At 42.6% G+C, this 22603-nt stretch overlaps 1 protein-coding gene across 5 annotated transcripts in view; it reads right to left on the bottom strand.

Annotated features, from left to right (window-relative positions):
* The window catches only part of ATG10 (autophagy related 10), a 437018-nt gene that overhangs the window by 50709 nt on the left and 363706 nt on the right, over positions 1-22603 (bottom strand). For all 5 annotated transcript variants that reach the window (XM_069751167.1, XM_069751160.1, XM_069751151.1 and 2 more), the window contains exons 6-7: positions 4258-4346; positions 3946-4036 (exon numbers count right to left, since the gene is read on the bottom strand). In XM_069751167.1, the coding sequence (XP_069607268.1) occupies positions 3949-4036; positions 4258-4346 (177 nt within the window). In that variant the 3' untranslated portion in view covers positions 3946-3948. The remainder of the gene's footprint in view (positions 1-3945; positions 4037-4257; positions 4347-22603) is intronic.

Here is a 22603-nt window from a genome sequence, read left to right as displayed (position 1 = left end):
TGACCCTTAATATAGGGTTTTCATTGTTTCTTGGGATTTCACCTAGCATTTCATTTTCCACCGTGAATACCGTGGAGAAGAAGGTGTTTAATATGTTAGCTTTTTCCTCGTCATCTACAACCATTCTTTCCTCACTATTTTTTAAGGGGCCTACATTTTCAGTTTTTATTCTTTTACTATTGATATAGTTGAAGAACAGTTTGGGATTAGTTTTACTCTCCTTAGCAATGTGCTTCTCTGTTTCCTTTTTGGCAGCTTTAATTAGTTTTTTAGATAAAGTATTTTTCTCCCTATAGTTTTTTAGAGCTTCAATGGTGCCATCCTGCTTTAATAGTGCAAATGCTTTCTTTTTACTGTTAATTGCCTGTCTTACTTCTTTGTTTAGCCACATTGGGTTTTTCCTATTTCTAGTCCTTTTATTCCCACAAGGTATAAACCGCTTACACTGCCTATTTAGGATGTTCTTAAACATTTCCCATTTATTATCTGTATTCTCATTTCTGAGGATATTGTCCCAGTCTACCAGATTAAGGGCATCTCTAAGCTGTTCAAACTTTGCCTTCCTAAAGTTCAATGTTTTTGTGACTCCCTGACAAGTCCCCCTAGTGAAAGACAGGTGAAACTGCACAATATTGTGGTCGCTATTTCCTAAATGCCCAACCACCTGCAGATTTGTTATTCTGTCAGGTCTATTAGATAGTATTAGGTCTAAAAGTGCTGCTCCTCTGGTTGGATTCTGCACCAATTGTGAAAGATAATTTTTCTTGGTTATTAGCAGAAACCTGTTGCCTTTATGGGTTTCACAGGTTTCTGTTTCCCAGTTAATATCCGGGTAGTTAAAGTCCCCCATAACCAGGACCTCATTATGGGTTGCAGCTTCATCTATATGCTTTAGAAGTAGACTTTCCATGCTTTCTGTTATATTTGGGGGTTTGTAACAGACCCCAATGAGAATTTTGTTACCATTTTTCCCTCCATGAATTTCAACCCATATGGACTCGACATCCTCATTCCCTTCGCTAATATCCTCCCTTACAGTGGACTTTAGACAAGACTTTACATAGAGACAAACCCCTCCTCCTCTCCAATTTTTACGATCCTTTCTAAACAGACTGTAACCCTGTAAGTTAACTGCCCAGTCATAGCTTTCATCTAACCATGTCTCGGTTATTCCCACTATGTCAAAGTTACCTGTAGATATTTCTGCTTCTAGTTCTTCCATCTTGTTTGTCAGGCTTCTGGCCTGTGTCTACAAGAACACATCACCAGAAACATTATCAGAATAGAAAAATTTCACCAGAACAATGTCATCAGTGCATGAAAATATCACCAGAACCACCATTGGTACATGAATACAGCACCAAGTCCACTGTCAGTACATAAATACAGCACCAGAGCTACTATCACTATGTGAATATAGCAATAGAACTACCATCAGTACAAGAACACATCACCAGAAACACCATTAGAACAGGAAAATTTCAACAGAATAACCATTAACACAAGTTTATGAAACCATCACCAGAATCACCATTAGTACAGGAATTCAACAGCAAAACCACCATCAGCACATGAATACAGCACAAGAACTACCAACGTTACAGGAATACAGCACCATAATCACCATAATTACATGAATGCATCACCAGATCCCCAGTCAGGACATGAATACATCACTAGGCCACACCGTATTTTCATGAATACAGAACCAGAACTAGCATCACTGCAGGAATATGGCACCCGAACCACCATCAATACAGGAGCATGTCACCAGAAACACCATCAGAACAGAAAAAAAATCACCAGAACAAGCATCAGCACATGAAAACATCACCAGAACCACCATCAGTACAGGAACACAAGACTAAATCCACCATCAGTACAGGAATACAGCACCAGATCCACCATCAGTACATGAATATAGCACCAAAACCATCATTAGTACATGAATATGGCATCAGAACTACCATCAGTACACGAACACACCAGAAACACTATCAGTATAGACAAATATCATCAGAACAATATCATCAGTACATGAAAATATCACCAGAATCATCATTAGTACAGGAATACAGTACCAGATCCCCAGTCAGTACATTGTCCAGTGCCAGAACCAATATTAGCACATGAATACGGCACTAGACTGTAGACCATACAAGAATCACAGTACTAATTAGATGCAGGCAGTATCGCAAATAAACGCTGATATCCGGGTAAGTTATAGGTGACGTCTTCTCTGATAGAATGGCCCCAAAACCCTAGATACACAGTAGGATGCCTTCCACAGACTCACTATTGACAAAATAATGCCACATAACCCCTATACACATTTTGATTTCCAATAGCCCCATCTCATGATCTCCTTCTCTACTCCTCTCTTCCTCCCACAACCGCATCCAATACTTCTCCCGTGCTTCCCCTATACTCTGGAACTCTCTACCCCAACACATCAGGCTCTCACCCACCACGGAAACCTTCAAAAGGAACCTGAAGACCCACCTCTTCCGACAAGCCTACAACCTGCAGTGATTCCCAGTATACTGAACCGCCACATGACCAGCTCTACCCTCACCTAGTGTATCCTCACCCATCCCCTGTAGATTGTGAGCCCTCGTGGGCAGGGTCCTCTCTCCTCCTGTACTTGTGTGTGCCTTGTTTTACTCATGTTTATTGTAGTTGTCTATATTTGCCCCGTTCACATGTAAAGCGCCATGGGATGGCGCTATAAAAATGAATAATAATAATAATAATCCAAAGAAAGAATGGTCTGGTTTAAAAAATATAACATATTTTTCAGATTGCGTTCTCAGCACAGAGATCTCATCCAAGATTTCAATCTGTGCATGTGCCACTACCGGTGGTCATTTTCCCAAAATCCAAAGCATTGAAAATCATGGCAAGTGAGGAGGTTACACATACATTTTGTGAAAGCCCGGAGCCCGTAGCAGCGCTGAACACCACCTTCCCTCAGGCTGGGGCACTCAGCATCCCCATCCACTCCTGCTGCCACCAGCTTCCTGCAGTAGCGACCATTGGACCACGCTCCACCACAGCCGCCACCCCCTGTAAGCTACCATAAAAGTGAATTATAAGACGCACCACCATTTAATAAAAACTTTTTTTCCTTATTTCCTGGGGTTGCATCTCAAAATCCGCAAAATACATTACAGTACATGAAAATCTCTTCAATGCTTTATTACAAAATGTTTAAAATAGGCCCTCTTATGCATCTCTATATTGATAATCTACAAACCTCCAAACACAGTATGATGCCCTTAAAGTTAAATGCACTGTAAGATGGCCCCCACAGCCATCCATACACAGTATAATGGCCCCCGTAGTCACCCATATATAGTGTAATGCCCCTACAACCCCAACACAAAATAAGATGGCCCCCAGAACTTCCTATACACAGAAGAATGACTCCCACAGCCCCATTATACACAGTAAGATGCCCCATCTATACACATTATGATACCCAATAGCCACCTTTATACATATAATGCCAGCCATGGCCCTCTATACAGAGTATGATGTCCCCACACACCCCTATATAACTGTGATACCCCACAGTCCCCTATACATATTATGATAGCTCTCTATACATATGATGCCTAATTGCCTCTTATACATAGTATGATGTCCGCACAACCCAACTATAAAAATGTTGATAAGGTCTGTAAATGTAAAAATAGCTAGCTCACAATAGATAGATCCTTAGGGCTCAGAACTACTGATCTTGCGTGTCGAGTGTCAGCTGTCATATCAGCTGAACACCAGGCGGTGATCGCCTGCGCACAACCGCCATCATTTATATATACTTCATTGATTGGGAAGTAATTTCCAACCATGACGTGTATATGCTGCAAATGTTGGGAAGGGGTTAATATATGCCGCCTAGCAGAAGGATTTAAAGTAAATGTGAAAAATGTACAAAGTTACCGTTTACACCGTTTTCCCATAACTTAATGGTAACGACAATCCAACAACAGGTCCTACAGTACTGAGCCACGACGTGATGTAATTCCCTTCTCTGAAAATAAAACAAAACTCGTTAACAAATTGCTGACATTGTCACTTCTTGTGTCCTCAGATTCCATACACAAATCATGAATCGCTAGCAGGGAGAGCACATTATAAGTCACTCGCAGGCCACGGTATGACAATAGCCATCCAAGATGGTGAAGACAGAAAAACATGGGTGGGACACCAGTGGGTTTGTAGATTTCCCAGAGAATGACATTTTCCTCTCACCTGTCTGTGCTCCCTTGAACAGATGACATGAATTCATTGGTTCGGCAAGGATGAAGAACAAAAAACGGCTGTCCAAGAATGGGATGCTCCTAAAGGAGAAACGTGACATTTAGTGCCATAGATGGGAAAGGCTGTAGAAAGTGGAAACCATTCCTTTCACCGTTCAATGTACTGAAACAGGAGGAAAAAAATCCAAGTGCAGTGAAACTGAAAAAATTCCGCAACTGTTGTTTGGGGTTTTGTTTTACGGTATTCATTGTTAAAAATAACTTGTGAAGATCATTCTCCAGGTCAGGACGATTCCAGTAATACCAAATTTGAATTTTTGTCTTTTCGTTTCTTAGACCTCATTCAAATGTCCATGTTTCATGTCCGTATTTTATACACGGTTTTCACGGACACAACACACGCACCCACATACAACTCAGGTGTTAAAATCTATGGGTCTACTCACAGGTCAGTGCTTTCTCACGAACCGTATGCCCATACAAAACTCACAGAGACATGTACGGATTTTCCCGCAGCCCAACATACAGTAAATCTATGGCTCCGCGCAGTACATGTATAGCATCAGTGTGCTGTCCGTAATTAACGTTACAAAGCATAGGAGGCGCTTTGTCATTTATATATTTCTATATCCAATGATGACAATGATGGTGAGCACAGACACGCGGAGGTTACACAGAAGTATATGAAGGGGTCCCGCTGGTTGGGAGCACTGCGGTCTGAGTTCGGACCGAGACCCGCGAACGTGTAAAGCCCTAATAGTAATCATCCCCTGACTTACAGATAATGTCAATAACGGTAAGTGCCCACGGCATCATTTAGAAGCCGACTTTCCGCGTGGGTTTCGTTATAAGCTGACGCTTCAGGAAAACCCCTTTTTTTTAAATTTCACATATCAAATAGTAGCAGCTTCCAAGAGAAAGAATGGCCAAGTCCCTTTTTTTAGCCGCCACTTCCCTCTAAGCCTGAAGCAGTTAAAAATAAAAGTGGCAACCTGTTGATGGGTTTGTTTTAGTTGTGTATTGTGTTATAAAGCAATACAAATTTCGAATAAGAAAAAAAGTTGCAAAAGACGACTCATGTGTAAACATATTAATGATTTTTTTTAGTTCTTGTAGAGCTTTCTCCGGTGGGTTCCAGGAGGAATCTGCCTGAAATAGACGCCGTGTGCACATACAGTTCATGGTGATCAGGTGTCTCTGTAGGTCAAACTTGTCGATACCCCTAGCAATCATAGGATACCAATAAACAGGCACCCACTAACCTGCGTTCACATTTCAGGGCTGCTCTACAGATGCACTGACTTTTTTTCATCTGGTTTTCCACACTTTAGGCAAAGAAACTACCGGTATGTATTTTTTCCTTCATTTTTGATAACACAATTTTTGCAAAAGTACACTGTGCCCACAACGTGTGAATGCAGCCTTATTATATGGGGGTGACAAGTTTAGTGGGAGTAGCCAGTAGAGAGGAGAACACCTATCAACTGTTGTAATATGGTATATGTACAGACCACCTTATAGGGATCTGTTATGGGGCTTTGCTATGTAATCTGACATCAGGACGAGGTAGGAGCAGAGACGCTGATTCCAGTGATGTATCACTTGGTTTACTGGGTGCAGCGGTTATGATAGAGTCACAGTTCTCTCTTCTGCAGATCTAGCAGAGCTCATTTGTTGAGCTGTGTATAATCCCGTCCACACCACAGCCTGTACATTGTATAGTGACAGAGAGCTGCTAATCAGTGCTGGGGACCTGGTTGGACCAAGAGGCACAAGGCCAGTTGTCCTATAATAATAATAATCCCCTGCTGATAAAACTCTGCTTGTATTAAAACAGCAAAACTCAGCCTAGTAAGTGACAGATCCTTATAATCAGGGTCCCTGTTGATACATTATTGTGCTCTCAGATTAAATATATTGTGAAAAATTTCTAGCAGTGAACATTTTTGCAATTTAAAAAACTACAGCATATCCATCATTAGTGTGGAATTTACACTAAAAATTGCTGTACTGAATGACAATGAGGCCAATCGCTGTGCAACGCTGCTGGACAATATGTGGCCGAAATCCAATAAGCATTGGATTATCTACAAAATCCTGCCTTTGGCAAAACCATAGCACGATAATATAGCCAAACAAGCGACTAAAAATTCTACGCTACGAATTGGTCTCTAGCAGTCATTGGTTGATATGACCACTAGAGGCCACTATTGTACCATGCTGAAACTCCACTTTATATCCTGCAAGAAGAGAAGGGAAAAATGCATTTATCTTATTATTTTAACCTAGAAAAAAGAAGTAAACAGCAAAAAATTAAAGGGACCAGCCTGAAGATACTCTGTCATATTTTCGCACTTTAGGAGAACCAGATGCCTGACAAAAAATACATTTCTAGACAAATATTCTGTATATGAATAATCTGGTACGATGTCCGTCACAGCTCCATCCTAATATAGAACAAGATAATGGGCATGAAATATACGTTTAGTGTTATTTACACAGGTAATCCTCCCCACAAGGCCACCCAAACCTAAGTCACATAAATCTGATAAATTTCCATCATATCCAATATATAGTGGGAAGGGGGGGTATGTGATAAGGTCACCCCTCTAGAAGGGGACAGTCATACCGTGCTACGGCAAGAACATATTGTGATTATTGTGAAATGTCTGCTATATTTCTGCTTAACATGTACCAAACATGCTGTACCATGAATAAGAAGATTTACAATTATAATTGAGATACTGGCATTATTCTAGTCAGGTGTGGTGGCAATTTTTGCAAAAGGGATAACGGGATTTGCAGCATTATTGATCTTCACTGAACAAGTGAAGGTAAAATTCTATTCTGATGGATCATACTGTAAAAATGAGATTGTTGTAGGCTTCAAAGAACCTTATTGAAAAAAAAACAAAAAACAATATGCCGACAGGTAGACCGTTCTAATTACAACATTATGGCTACAGATCTAGCTTGTGATTTACTAATCGAGGACTATTACCACTAAAAACGAGGTCAAAGGAGCCCAAATGTTGCTCTTATGTTATTTCCTCTGGTTCCTGAGCGTTATAATGTATTTATTTATAATATAAGATATAAGTCTTTTTAGTTAATGCTACTTTTTATGGTTTTTATTAAGTTGGCATGGCCGACAGGGTAATAATGCAGCGTTGCCTAAAGACACGCCCTCAGAGAATTCTGGGAGCCACGCACCCGCCCCCTTGTAAAGTCCATAAAATTAGCAATAAATATAAAGGCCATACTTCTGGAACTGTACAGCAGATTTGAAAAAACAAACAAACGGAGCACACAGAGGAGAACTGGGAATAAAATAAATCTCACTTTTGAACTGGTGACAGATTATCTTTAAAGGGGTGGTTCCATATCAGAATGTGCCATAAATGTCATATAAATGCAAGTCCCACCTCTGTAACCCAGACTCATATGAAGAACACTAAACACATTAACACATTAACCCCCGGCACACCGCGATCAAACATGATTGCGGTGTGCCGGCGGTACAGTGAAGCATCGCGCAGGGAGGGGGCTCCCTGCAAACTTCCCTGAGACCCCCGCAGCAACGCAATGTAATCGCGTTGCTGCGTGGGTCTCCTTACCTCCCTCCCTGTAGCAGGCCCGGATCCAAGATGGCCGCGGCATCCGTGTCCTGCAGGGAGGGAGGTGGCTTACCAAGTGCCTGCTCAGAGAAGGCGCTTGGTAAGCCTGCACTGCTCTCAGACAGATCGGTGATCTGACAGAGTGCTGTGCAAACTATCAGATCAACGATCTGTGATGTCCCCCCCGGGACAAAGTAAAAAGTAAACAAAAAATTTTACAAATGTGTAAAAAAAAAAAAAAATTCCTAAATAATGAAAAAAAAATATATATATATTATTCCCATAAATACATTTCTTTATCTAAACAAAACAAAACAATAAAAGTACACATATTTAGTATCGCCGCGTCCGTAACGGCCCGACCTATAAAACTGGCCCACTAGTTAACCCCTTCAGCAAACACCGTAAGAAAAAAAATAAACGAGGCAAAAAACAATGCTTTATTATCATACCGCCGAACAAAAAGTGGAATAACACGCGATCAAAAAGACAGATATAAATAACCATGGTACCGCTGAAAACGTCATCTTGTCCCGCAAAAAACAAGCTGCCATACAGCATCATCAGCAAAAAAATAAAAAAGTTATAGTCCTGAGAATAAAGCGATGCAAAAAGAATTATTTTTTCTATAAAATAGTTTTTATCGTATAAAAGCGCCAAAACATAAAAAAATGATAAAAATGAGATATCGCTGTAATCGTACTGACCCGAAGAATAAAACTGCTTATCAATTTTACCAAACGCGGAACGGTATAAACGCCTCCCCCAAAAGAAATTCATGAATAGCTGGTTTTTGGTCATTCTGCCTCACAAAAATCGGAATAAAAAGCGATCAAAAAATGTAACGTGCCCGAAAATGTTACCAATAAAAACGTCAACTCGTCCCGCAAAAAACAAGACCTCACATGACTCTGTGGACCAAAATATGGAAAAATTATAGCTCTCAAAATGTGGTAACGCAAAAAATATTTTTTGCTATAAAAAGCGTCTTTCAGTGTGTGACGGCTGCCAATCATAAAAATCCGCTAAAAAACCCGCTATAAAACTAAATCAAACCCCCCTTCATCACCCCCTTAGTTAGGGAAAAATTAAAAAAAAGTATTTATTTCCATTTTCCCATTAGGGCTAGGGTTAGGGTTGGGGCTAGGGTTAAGGCGACAGTTAGGGTTGGGGCTAAAGTAAGGATTAGGGTTGGGGCTAAAGTTACGGTTAGGGTGTAGATTACATTTACGGTTGGGAATAGGGTTGGGAGTAGGGTTAGGGGTGTGTCAGGGTTAGAGGTGTGGTTAGGGTTACTGTTGGGATTAGGATTAGGGGTGTGTTTAAATTAGGGTTTCAGTTATAATTGGGGGGTTTCCACTGTTTAGGCACATCAGGGGCTCTCCAAACGCGACACGGCGTCCGATCTCAATTCCAGCCAATTCTGCATTGAAAAAGTAAAACAGTGCTCCTTACCTTGCGAACTCTCCCGTGTGCCGAAACAGGGGTTTACCCAAACATATGGGGTATCAGCGTACTCAGGACAAATAGGACAACAAACTTTTGGGTCCAATTTCTCCTGTTACCCTCGGGAAAATACAAAACTGGGGGCTAAAAATAATTGTGGGAAATTTTTTTTTTTTTTTCACGGCTCTGCGTTATAAACTGTAGTGAAACACTTGGGGGCTCAAAGTTCTCACAACACATCTAGATAAGTTCCTTTGGGGGTCTAGTTTCCAATATGGGGTCACTTGTGGGGGGTTTCTACTGTTTAGGTGCATTAGGGGCTCTGCAAAACGCAATGTGATGCCTGCAGACCATTCCATCTAAGTCTGCATTCCAAATGGCGCTCCTTCCCTTACGAGCCCTCCCATGCGCCCAAACGGTGGTTCCCCCCCACATATGGGGTATCAGCGTACTCAGGACAAATTAGACAACAACTTTTGGAGTCGAATTTCTCCTCTTACCCTCGGGAAAATACAAAACTGGGGGCTAAAAAATAATTTTGGGGGGAAAGCTTTTTTTTTATTTTCACGACTGCGTTACAAACTGTAGTGAAACACTTGGGGGTTCAAAGCTCTCACAACACATCTACATGAGTTCCTTAGGGGGTCTACTTTCCAAAATGGTGTCACTTGTGGGGGGTTTCTACTGTTTAGGTACATTAGGGGCTCTGCAAACGCAATGTGACGCCTGCAGACCATTCCATCTAAGTCTGCATTCCAAATTGCACTACTTCCCTTCCAAGCCCTCCCATGCATCCAAACGGTGGTTCCCGCCCACATATGGGGTTTCAGCACACTCAGGACAAATTGGACAACAAATTTTGGGGTCCAATTTCTCCTGGTACTCTCGGAAAAATACAAAACTGGGGGCTAAAAAATAATTTTTGTGGGAAAAAAATTTTTGTTTTATTTTTACGGCTCTGCATTATAAACTTCTGTGAAGCACTTGGTGGGTTAAAGTGCTCACCACACCTCTAGATAAGTTCCTTAGGGGGTGTACTTTCCAAAATGGTGTCACTTGTGGGGGTTTCAATGTTTAGGCACATCAGTGGCTCTCGAAACGCAACATGGCGTCCCATCTCAATTCCTGTTAATTTTGCATTGAAAAGTCAAACGGTGCTCCTTCCCTTCCGAGCTCTTCAATGCGCCCAAACAGTGGTTTACCCCCACATATGGGGTATCAGCGTACTCAGGACAAATTGTACAACAACTTTTGGGGTCCAATTTCTTCTCTTACCCTTGGGAAAATAAAAAATTGGGGGCGAAAAGATCATTTTTGTGAAAAAGCCGGATTACTCACCGGTAATACTCTTTTAGTGAGTCCACGACAGCACCCTACAGGAGAGAGGGATCCGCCCCCCAGGAACAGGAAACCTACAGAAAGATAAAAGGGGGCGGTCCGCCTTTCCTCCTCAGTTTTGATTTCAGAGTACCCGGAGGACCGCCAGTATTAGGCAAATATAATTTATTTCATTTTCAAACTCATTTGCTCATGTATGATTAAAAGAATTTTACTCAATAGTTAATACTATATTAACCTAGGGAGGGATCTAAGAGGGTGCTGTCGTGGACTCACTAAAAGAGTATTACCGGTGAGTAATCCGGCTTTTTACCCCTCGCCACGACAGCACCCTACAGGAGATCTTTCAGAGACCATCACCTAGGGGGGGGACCACCGTGCTGAGGACAGTCCTGCCAAAGTCTAGGTCAGAAGTTGACGATAGGTCAAGCCTATAGTGGTTATAGAAGGTAGAAGGATCTGACCAAGTTGCCGCCTTACATATGGTTTCTATTGGGACGTCTCCTCTTTCGGCCCAGGAGGATGCCATAGCTCTGGTAGAGTGCGCTGTTATGCCTTCCGGAGGGTTTTCTTTCCTCGCGGAGTAAGCCAGTGTGATAGACTCCCTGATCCACCGGGATAGGGTGCTCTTTGTGACTGCATGACCCTTCTTGTGACCCTGAAAGGATATAAACAGAGCCCTACACTGTCGCCAGCTACTGGTCCTTTCAATGTATTTTAAAACTACTCTTTTAACATCTAGAGTGTGATATTTACATTCCTCAGGAGTGGAAGGGTTACTGAAAAAGGTGGGTAGGACTATTTCTTGTGACCTATGGAATTTCTTCGCTACCTTGGGAAGATAGGAAGGGTCTAATTTAAGAATCAACTTATCCTGAAAAGTTAGCAGGAAAGGTGGATCTATAGAAAGAGCTTGGATGTCACTGATTCTCCTAGCTGAAGTCAGTGCTACCAAAAGGACAGTTTTAAGTGATAAATATTTAATGGATACTGAATCTATTGGTTCAAATGGAGGATCTGTTAGGGCTTGTAGAACTAGATTTAGATCCCAGGGTGGAATTCTAGGTATATTAACAGGATTTATCCTTTCACAAGCCGTGATAAATCGGGATACCCATCTATTTCCTGCAATGTTATGGCCATAGAGGGCTCCCAGTGCTGATACGTGAACTTTTAACGTATTTACAGCTAAACCTAGTTCCCTCCCTTTTTGAAGGAATTCCAGGATAGACTGTATCGGAATTTCTGATGTGTTGGGAGATTTATGGAACTGTAGGAATTTTTATCCAGATTTTTGTATAAATTTTCGTAGTAGAGCGTTTTCTACTTTGGAGGAGTGTGTCAATTAGTCCCTCGGAAAACCCCCTTAATTTTAGCATCTGCCTCTCAAATTCCAGGCCGTCAGATGGAGATTGTCCACCTGGGGGTGGAGAAACGGACCCTGGAAGAGAAGACTGGGTGTCGAGGGGAGGACCCAAGGGTCCGAAACCGACAAGGCTTGTAGGCATGAGAACCATGGCCTTTTGGGCCAGAATGGTGCTATTAGTACAACTCTCGCTCCATCCTCCCTGATCTTCCGAATGACCTGTGGTAACAATATTATCGGAGGGAAGGCATACGCTAGACTGTATTGCCAAGGGATTTGGAAAGCGTCTAGAACGTCCGGATGATCTGCTAACGATAGGGATGCAAATTTCTGGACTTGCCTGTTTTGTCTCGTGGCGAAGAGATCTATTTGCGGACAACCCCATAGGGATACTATCCGTTTGAAGATATGATGGCTTAGGGTATGTCGACTTAAGAAGTCTGCCTGCTGGTTGTTTTTCCCCCTTATGTGAACTGCAGTGAGGGATAATAGATGTTTTTCTGCCAAATCCAGAATTTTTCCAGCGGAAGACATCAGAGTCTCTGATTGAGTACCTCCTTGTCTGTTTACATAAGCCACTGTGGTGGTGTTGTCTGAAAGGATTCGAACGTCTTTTCCCCGGAGCTGTGGGAGAAAATGACATAAGGCGTATCTTACTGCATTTAGTTCTTTCAGATTAGATGAGTTGTGGCATTCTTCAGTGTCCCATAACCCTTGGCAAAAATCATTTCCCATATGAGCGCCCCATCCATGAGGACTGGCGTCAGTGGTTATAATATGAGATGGTGTTATTACCCATGGAACACCACTCATCAAATGGTTAGAATCCAGCCACGTTAAAGAAGATAAAACTTCCTGGGACAACGTTATCCTTGCATTTAAGCTAAGTAACCATCTTTCCTCTTGGAGGATTTGGTGCTGCAGTGTCCGGGTATGGTATTGTGCCCACTGGACTGCAGGTATACAGGAAATAAGAGATCCCAGTAATGACATGGCTTTTCTTAGGGTCATTTGTGGATTATTTATTGCTGTTGTGACTTTATGTCTGATGAGTGAGATTTTTACCTGAGGGAGCAGACATTTTTGAGTTATGGAGTCTAGATGGAACCCCAGAAACGCTTGAAGTGATAGTGGAGTCAGTCTGGATTTGTCGATATTGATTATCCAACCTAGATCCTGTAGAGATGAAACTGCATGAGCTAAACGGTCAGCACATTGAGAAAATGAGTTTCCGATGACTAAAAAGTCATCCAGGTAGGGCACAATTAATGTCTCTTTTTGACGAAGATAAGCCATCACCTCTAGAATCACTTTGGTGAAAATCCTTGGCGCTGTAGAAAGGCCGAAGGGCATGGCTGCATACTGGAAATGACAAATCTTGCCTTTGATTGCCACCGCTACCCTGAAGAACTTCTGGTATCTGTCATGGATAGGGAGATGGTAGTAAGCATCTTTTAGATCAATGCCCCCCATCATACAGTTTGGAAAAAGTAACTTTATGGTGGATTTTATAGACTCCATTTTAAATGTATCATTTTTAATAAATGAATTAAGCTTTTTGAGGTTTAGGATTGTTCTGAATGAACCATCGGGTTTGGAAATTAAGAATAGAGGGGAATAGAATCCTCTAGTCTCTTGTCCTTCCGGAACTTGGACTAAAACCCGTTTTGATAATAGGGTTTGGATTTCACTCTCCAGGGCCTCTTGTTGTATAGGCGAGCTGAGAGATGTTATAATATATGATTCGTGGGGAAAGCGAGAGAATTGTAATTTTATTCCATCTCTGATTATATTTAAAATCCACGAACTAGTTGTAATATTTTCCCACTGGGGAGTGAAAAATTTTAATCTGCCCCCTACTGGAATGGTTATATCCTTAGTATTTGCTGTCTTTTGGGGGGTTGGGTCTTCTGAACATGGTACCTCTTTGTTTATCTTCTTTAGGGAACCATGTTGTCGACCTGTCCGTCTGCCTTCTCTTGCCGAATGGCCTTCTCTTAAAGGCTCTCCTATAAAAGGGAATAGATGTATCAGGAAAAGCCTTTTTCCTGTCTTTTGCCTTTTTGAGTATGTCGTCTAAGGTTTTGCCAAAGAGGAACTCACCCTCACATGGGATTGCGCATATCTTAGATTTTGATTGTGCGTCCCCTTTCCAGCTCTTCATCCATAATGCCCTCCTTGCATTGTTTACCAGACCTGCGGATCTAGCCGCTAGGCGGAGAGAATCTGCAGACGCGTCCGCCATAAAGGCTGCTGCACCTCGTATTAAGGGAATAGCTGCTCGTAATTTTTCCCGTGACATTTTATTCTCAATGCTTTGGTCTAGTTGGTCAATCCAGATGAGCATTGACCTGGCGGTGCAAGTGCTCGCTATTGCTGGCTTAAATATGCCTGTAGTTGCCTCCCAGGATCTTTTAAGGGACGACTCGGCTTTGCGATCTAGAGGGTCTGAGAGTAACCCCGCGTCTTCAACAGGCAATGTGGATGGCTTAGAGGTAGAGGCAACAGCTGCGTCAACCTTAGGGATTTTGGTCCACGTAAGTAACTCATCGTCACTAAACGGGTATTTCCGTTTTGACGCAGAGGGCAAAAAACTTCTCTGATCTTGTTTCTCCCACTCTCTTTTCATTAATGCTTTTACTGCTGAAATAACTGGAAAGCATTTCCTTTTTCTCTCCGCCAAACCCGCAAACATTATATCCTGCGTGGTTTGTGCGCCCTTTGTCTCCTCACACCCCATAGTGTCTCTTATTGATTTCACTAGATTATCCACACTTTCTAAGGGGAAACATGAATGTCCCTCAATTTCCGAAGCTGATGATGATGATGATGATGAAGAGGTATAGAGATATCTGAGAGTACAGCTTGTTCACTATCAGAGTCTGATGAGGGCGTTGGCCTTTTGGATTTACTTTTTTGTGATTTATCCTGTGACATAGTTTTTAACTCTTCCCTTATAATGGCGCGTAAGTCCGTAATGGACACCGCTGCTCCTTGTGTGGTTTCTGCTATACAATCTTTGCAGAGTTTTTTGGGGTATGTGTCTGGTAGGGGCTGGCTGCATAAGGCGCATTCCTTATGTTTAGTTTTTTGCCGTTTTTTGGCCTGGTCAAAATTAAGACATAGCGTGAGAAGGAGAAAGAGAGAGAAAGGAGGGAGACGGCGTCAGCTTAATAGGCAGAGTTTATAAACTCACCCAGTGAAGCTTTTTATTACCGGATCAGACGGCCGAGATCCTTTGGATTTATCCACAGTGTCGCTCTTTCGACCGGCATCTGATGATCCTCTGCTGGAGCGGTCCTTGGTAGGAACTGGTTCTCCTGCTGCAAGATCCATGGCACCTGGAGATGACATCTTGCATCGCAGGTAACAGTGGTTAGCCAGCTTAAATAGAGCGCCATTTTCTTTTTTTTTTTGTAGCGGTACTGCGCATGCGCGAACTCGCGCCACCCCCACCGCTGATCTCGGCCTGCTTACCCCGGAAGTTTAGCATCTACTTCCGGGGTGAACTTACTAATAGCGGACAGCGCTCGCGGTGCGGCCTTCTCCGGACCGCCATGCAGGGAACTCCTGCCACTCACCCTCCGCCGGGCGAGGATCACGCTGGAGCCGCCGCATAATGCAGATGCCGGGCGGCTTTCTCCGGACCCGGCCATCTGTATGCCTCCCAGACGAGGAGGGAGCCGTCTAGCGGAACTCCCCCGACGCTGCTTCCAGGCTGCAGCCCCTGCCGTTCCGCAGATACTGCACAGGCGGCGTACATGCCTAGGTATGTCTGTAGCTTCTTAGCGTCCTGTCATTCCCGCAGGAACAGGAAACCTAAACTGAGGAGGAAAGGCGGACCGCCCCCTTTTATCTTTCTGTAGGTTTCCTGTTCCTGTGGGGCGGATCCCTCTCTCCTGTAGGGTGCTGTCGTGGCGAGGGGTAAAAAATATGATTTTTTATTTTTACGGTTCTGCATTATAAGCTTCTGTGAAGCACCTGGTGGGTCAAAGTGCTCACCACACCTCTAGATAAGTTCCTTAGTGGGTCTACTTTCCAAAATGGTGTCACTTGTGGGGGGTTTCAATGTTTAGGCACATCAGGGGCTCTCGAAACGCAACATGGTGTCCCATCTCGATTCCAGTCAATTTTGCATTGAAAAGTCAAATGGCGCTTCTTCGCTTCCGAGCTCTGTCATGCGCCCAAACAGTGGTTTACCCCCACATATGGGGTATCGGTGTACTCAGGACAAATTGTAAAACAACTTTTGAGGTCCATTTTCTCCTGTTACCCTTGGTAAAATAAAACAAATTGGAGCTGAAGTAAATTTTTTGTGAAAAAAAGTTAAATGTTCATTTTCATTTAAACATTCCAAAAATTCCTGTGAAGCACCTGAAGGGTTAATAAACTTCTTGAATATGATTTTGAGCACCTTGAGGGGTGCAGTTTTTAGAATGGTGTCACACTTGGGTATTTTCTATCATATAGACCCCTCAAAATGACTTCAAATGAGATGTGGTCCCTAAAAAAAATGGTGTTGTAAAAATGAGAAATTGCTGGTCAACTTTTGACCCTTATAACTCCCTAACAAAAAAAAAATTGGGTTCCAAAATTGTGCTGATGTAAAGTAGACATGTGGGAAATGTTACTTATTAAGTATTTTATGTGACATATCTCTGTGATTTAATTGCATAAAAATTCAAAGTTGGAAAATTGCGAAATTTTCTAAATTTTCGCCAAATTTCCGTTTTTTTTTCACAAATAAACCAGGTAATATCAAAGAAATTTTACCACTATCATGAAGTATAATATGTCACGAGAAAACAATGTCAGAATCACTGGGGTCCGTTGAAGCGTTCCAGAGTTATAATTTCATAAAGGGACAGTGGTCAGAATTGTAAAAATTGGCCCGGTCATTAACGTGCAAACCACCCTTGGGGGTAAAGGGGTTAATTAACCTTAAAAAATGCTTGACCTACATGATTTCATGCAGATTTTTGGGGGGCTTAGACTGGTATTTTTTTTTTGTCAAAAACAAAGATGCTGAACATGAGAAAGTGTTTACATACATACAGTCATGGCCAAAAGTATTGACACCCCTGCAATTCTGTCAGATAATACTCAGCTTCTTCCTGAAAATGATTGCAAACACAAATTATTTGGTATTATTATCTTCATTTAATTTGTCTTAAATGAAAAAACACAAAAAGAATTGTCCTAAAGCTAAATTGGATATAATTCCACACCAAACATAAAAAAGGGGGTGGACAAAAGTATTGACACTGTTCGAAAAATCATGTGATGCTTCTCTAATTTGTGTAATTAACAGCACCTGTAACTTACCTGTGGCACCTAACAGGTGTTGACAATAACTAAATCACACTTGCAGCCAGTTGACATGGATTAAAATTGTCTCAACCTCTGACCTGTGTCCTTGTGTGTACCACATTGAGCATAGAGAAAAGAAAGAAGACCAAAGAACTGTCTGAGGACTTGAGAAACCAAATTGTGAGGAAGCATGAGCAATCTCAAGGCTAGAAGTCCATCTCCAAAGACCTGAATGTTCCTGTGTCTACCGTGCGCAGTGTCATCAAGAAGTTTAAAGCCCATGGCACTGTGGCTAACCTCCGTAGATGTGGACGGAAAAGAAAAATTGACAAGAGATTTCAACGCAAGATTGTGCGGATGTTGGATAAAGAACCCCGACTAACATCCAAACAAGTTCAAGCTGCCCTGCAGTCCAAGGGTACAACAGTGTCAACCCGTATTATCCGTCGGCATCTGAATGAAAAGGGACTGTATGGTAGGAGACCCAGGAAGACCCCAATTCTTACCCCGAGTCATAAAAAAGCCAGGCTGGAGTTTGCCAAAACGTACCTGAAAAGGCCTAAAACGTTTTGGAAGAATGTTCTCTGGTCAGATGAGACAAAAGTAGAGCTTTTTGGGCAAAGGCATCAACATAAAGTTTACAGTAGAAAAAAAGAGGCATTCAAAGAAAAGAACATGGTCCCTATAGTCAAACATGGCGGAGGTTCCCTGATGTTTTGGGGTTGCTTTGCTGCCTCTGGCACTGGACTGCTTGACCGTGTGCATGGCATTATGAAGTCTGAAGATTACCAACAAATTTTGCAGCATAATGTAGGGCCCAGTGTGAGAAAGCTGGGTCTCCCTCAGAGGTCATGGGTCTTCCAGCAGGACAATGACCAAAACACAATTCAAAAAGCACTAAAAAATGGTTTGAGAGAAAGCACTGGAGACTTCTAAGGTGACCAGCAATGAGTCCAGACCTGAATCCCATAGAACACCTGTGGAGAGATCTAAATATGACAGTTTGGAGAGGTCACCCTTCAAATATCAGGGACCTGGAGCAGTTTGCCAAAGAAGAATGGTCTAAAATTCCAGCAGAGCATTGTAAGAAACTCATTAATGGTTACCGGAAGCGGTTGGTCGCAGTTATTTTGGCTAAAGGTTGTGCAACCAAGTATTAGGCTGAGGGTGCCAATGCTTTTGTCTGGCCCATTTTTGGAGTTTTGTGTGAAATGATCAATGTTTTGCTTTTTGCTTCATTCTCTTTTGTGTTTTTTCATTTAAGACAAATTAAATGAAGATAATAATACCAAATAATTTGTGTTTGCAACCATTTTCTGGAAAAAAATGAGTGTTATCTGTCTGAATTGCAAGGGTGTGAATACTTTTGGCCATGGCTGTACATAATACAGATGTTGCGTTCGGTACTATTTTTATTAACGCCTGACTGGTACAGAGGGAAGTGGACCCTGGCCTTGTGTTGTTTTATTTTATTGTGTACATTGTTTTTTTTTTAAGCAATTTAAACTTTAGGAAATTCATTTAAGAAGGCATTTTTTTTTGCATCGTTAAAATATGATCAATCAATGACAACTGTTTTAAGCAATGTGCAGAATGAGCTTATAGAATATTTTTTACCATGTCATTGCAGTGGAAGATGTTATGACACGATGGCGCAGCATCAGAGACCAATATCGCCGGGAAAGGCAGCAGCGGGCAAGAAGTGGGTCAGCAGCTCCACCAAAAAAGCGAAAGTATATATACTACGATTGACTTTCCTTTTTGGATCCCAGTATGGATCTAAGACCGTAAGTAAAAACATCACAACACAATTATTATTAATATTATTATTGTTATTATTATTTTTGATTGTTATAACGCCATTTATTCCATGGCGCTTTACATGTGAGGAGTATACATAATAAAAACAAGCACAATAATCTTAAACAATATAAGTCATAACTGGTACAGGAGGAGAGAGGACCCTGCCCGCGAAAGGCTCACAATCTACAAGGGATGGGTGAGAATACTGTAGGCGAGGGTAGAGCTGGTCATGCAGTGGTTTGGTTGATCGGTGGTTACTGCAGGTTTTATGCTTGTCCGAAGAGGTGGGTCTTCAGGCTCTTTTTGAAGGTTTCAATGGTAGGCAAGAGTCTGATGTGTTGTGGTACAGGGTTCCAGAGTAGGGGTCATACACGAGATGAATCTTGTATACGATTGTGGGAAGAAGAGATAACAGGGAAGTAGAGAAGGAGATTTGGTGAGGATCGGAGGGTGTGTGTAAGTAATTACCGGGAGACGAGGTCACAGATGTATAATAAACTTATGTTATCAAATGACTCAACTATTATTTTTTTTTTTTGCTTTATTGTTTAATAACAGAACACAGTCCAACCTCACTGAGAGGGAGACCCGGTCGGAGTCGGAGGCTGTGATTGATCCCGTTGGTGTTGAAGAAGAGGTGGCAGGCCCATCTTTGGCCTCTTCTACCTCCATCCTTCCAGGTCCATCGGCTTCTGCATCACAAGAGACAGCAGCAAGTGTCGAAGATGCAGCACCACCACCCTGAGCAGCATTTGATGCTGGAAGCCAGGAAGAGCATGGGCACAGCAGCAGCCCTTTTGTCCCACTGGCGTCCTCCCCACAGGCAGCTGGGACTTTACGCAGAGGCCGCAGAAGGAGAGAGCTGCAAGCCAGTAGGAGGGATGTGGACGCTGGGGTCCTCAATTATTTGGCCAGGGCATCCACGGATGATGGAGAGGAGGCCTTTGCTCGCAGCCTTGCCCGATACCTTCGTCCCCTTCCCGGCGAGGTGAGGCTATGTGTGAGAGGGTGTATTCAAATCCTGATTGATTTATGCACCTCCCCAAATGACCCCTATGAGGTTTTGGAATTTATTGAAAGAAGGCAGCTTTCACCACATAACCTCTTGTGTCTTCCACGACCTCAAGAGGTGCATGGTCAATCAGGATTTGAAGCGCCTCCTCCACGTGTGCCTACACCTCAACCCCTCCCCACCCAAAATCAACCAAGGCCAGCACCGTACCATATGGCAGCCTACAACCAACTTCCCAATATGGCCACTTTTCCAGACCCAGTGCTGTAGGCTGGTCCCAACCCTGGTTTGGATGACATGGCCATATTGGGGGTGGCTATGAATCCAGCCAATATGTTCAGCAGCATGAGGGGCAGAGACAATTCCCTTATGGCCAATACACAACTGGCCAATATGACCAAGGCCTGTATTTGGAAGCGCAACACACAGCATCCACACAGGGTGAAGGACAATTGGCCCAACAAAGGCCAACTGAGCAAGACCCTGAGCTGCCGCCATCATCTCCACCAACTTACAGAAATCTATAAGCCCAAGTTCTTTTTGCTTATTTTTTGGCAGCATAACCATGTTTTGTTTAAATTTGTGCTGTAATTGAACTTTGTTCTGTTGTGGTTTTCTAAAAAAAAAACAAAAAGAAAAAACCATATGAGACAAATATGGTTTAAAGTTAAGAACAAAAGGCTTTTGCAATAAGTAAAAAATGTTGTCAAAAGCCAATTGACGTTTGTGGGTCAATCATTCTTACATGACACACATATGCTCTTTTCTTAAACATCTGGTAATTAAGTAAATACAACACACAGAGCACAGTTTCTCTAGGCAAAAAATATTTTATGGTGATAATATATTTAGAAAATAATGTAATCACAACTGAGAAACAGTATATCCTTGCCAGGGAGTAGCACCCTGAGGAGAAACAAAATAATTTGTGAAAATATCTCTCACTTTTATTCCAGAAATGGGACGGTGTGGAGGAGGGCCATGTGGTGTAGGCTTACTCACATTGGGCAACATTTCTTCACCAATAACAGATGACGGGCAATCATGAAATCTAGTAAAATTGTGCAAAACAACACACACTTTAATTACTTCATTAATAGTAGCCTCACTCAGCTAAATGGCAGACTGGAGGAGACGCCATTTGGCACACAGAATCCCAAGGGCACACTCAATTAGTCTACACGCCCTGGAAAGCCTCAAATTAAAAACACGCCGCCGGTGATCCAAGTTGTGCCTGGGATAAGGCCTCATGACATTCCTTGTCAATTGGAAGGCCTCATCTCCCACAAGAACATATGGCACTGCTTCAGCATTGGAGCCTGGGAGTTGTTGTGGTGGTGGGAGGTCTAACTGGTTTTCACGTAGCCGCCGGCCAATAATGGACGAATTGAAGACCCTTGAGTCTCCTGTTCACCCATAGGCCCCAATGTCTACAATTATAAACCTGTAGTTACTGTCAAATACAGCTAACAGAACTACAGAGAAAAACTGCTTATAATTGTAGAAGTGGGTCCCAGGGTTCGGCGGCTTACGCACCCTGATGTTTCCCATCCAGGGCTCCAATGCAGTGTGGGAAGTCACAAGTGTCATTGAACCCACGGGCTATTTTGAGCCAATCTGCCATTTTTGGCTCAGGCATGACAAGTTCATGTAGTCTCGACCATATCTCACTAGATGTTGAGCGCACAATGCCAGAAATCGTGGAGCGACCAATGAGAAACTCCAGGTGCAGTCCCGCATAAGACAATCCAGTTGACAGGAAGCTGAAAGGACACAAAAAAAATATTAATTATGTAACAATAGTTTTGATAAAACATGAGAAAGCGCAAGTATGTTGTTTAATAAAAAACACCGGAATATCATTGAAATTAATGGATATTTACCTAGTGTACATAAGTAGAACATTAAAAATACATACTGTATTTTCTGGCGTATAAGACTACTTTTTAACCCCTGAAAATCTTCTCAAAAGTCGGGTGTCGTCTTATACGCCAGGTGTCGTCTTATAGGGCAGATGCGGAGTAATCTGCGGTCGCCGCATATTGTGGGGGGAGCGGTCCCAATGACGAGGTGAGGAGGCGCCTCACCGGGAAGGTGTAAGTGAAGCAGAGGCAGAGGAGATAATAGGATACAAGGGTGAGCCAGATTAGTGAAAGAGGAGTGTTTTTCTAGGCACAGCACCGCTCTCTCTTATTTGCATAACCCTGGCATCCCAGACGCTGACAGTTTGCTTCACTTACACCTTCCTGGTGAGGCGCTCCCTCATCTCGTCATCGGGACCACTCCCCCCCCCACTATATACGTCGACCGCAGATTGCTTCGCACCCACCCTATAAGCCGACACCCGGCATATAAGACAACCCCCGACTTTTGAGAAGATTTTATATTTTAACTGGAAAAGTTGGGGGTCGTCTTATACGCCCAGTCGTCTTATACGCCGAAAAAT

This window comes from Ranitomeya imitator, chromosome 1, assembly GCF_032444005.1.
Source record: "Ranitomeya imitator isolate aRanImi1 chromosome 1, aRanImi1.pri, whole genome shotgun sequence".
Classification (NCBI taxonomy): domain Eukaryota; kingdom Metazoa; phylum Chordata; class Amphibia; order Anura; family Dendrobatidae; genus Ranitomeya; species Ranitomeya imitator.
Note: the sequence above shows the minus strand (reverse complement) of the source record. Positions and strands in the feature narration are given on the sequence as shown.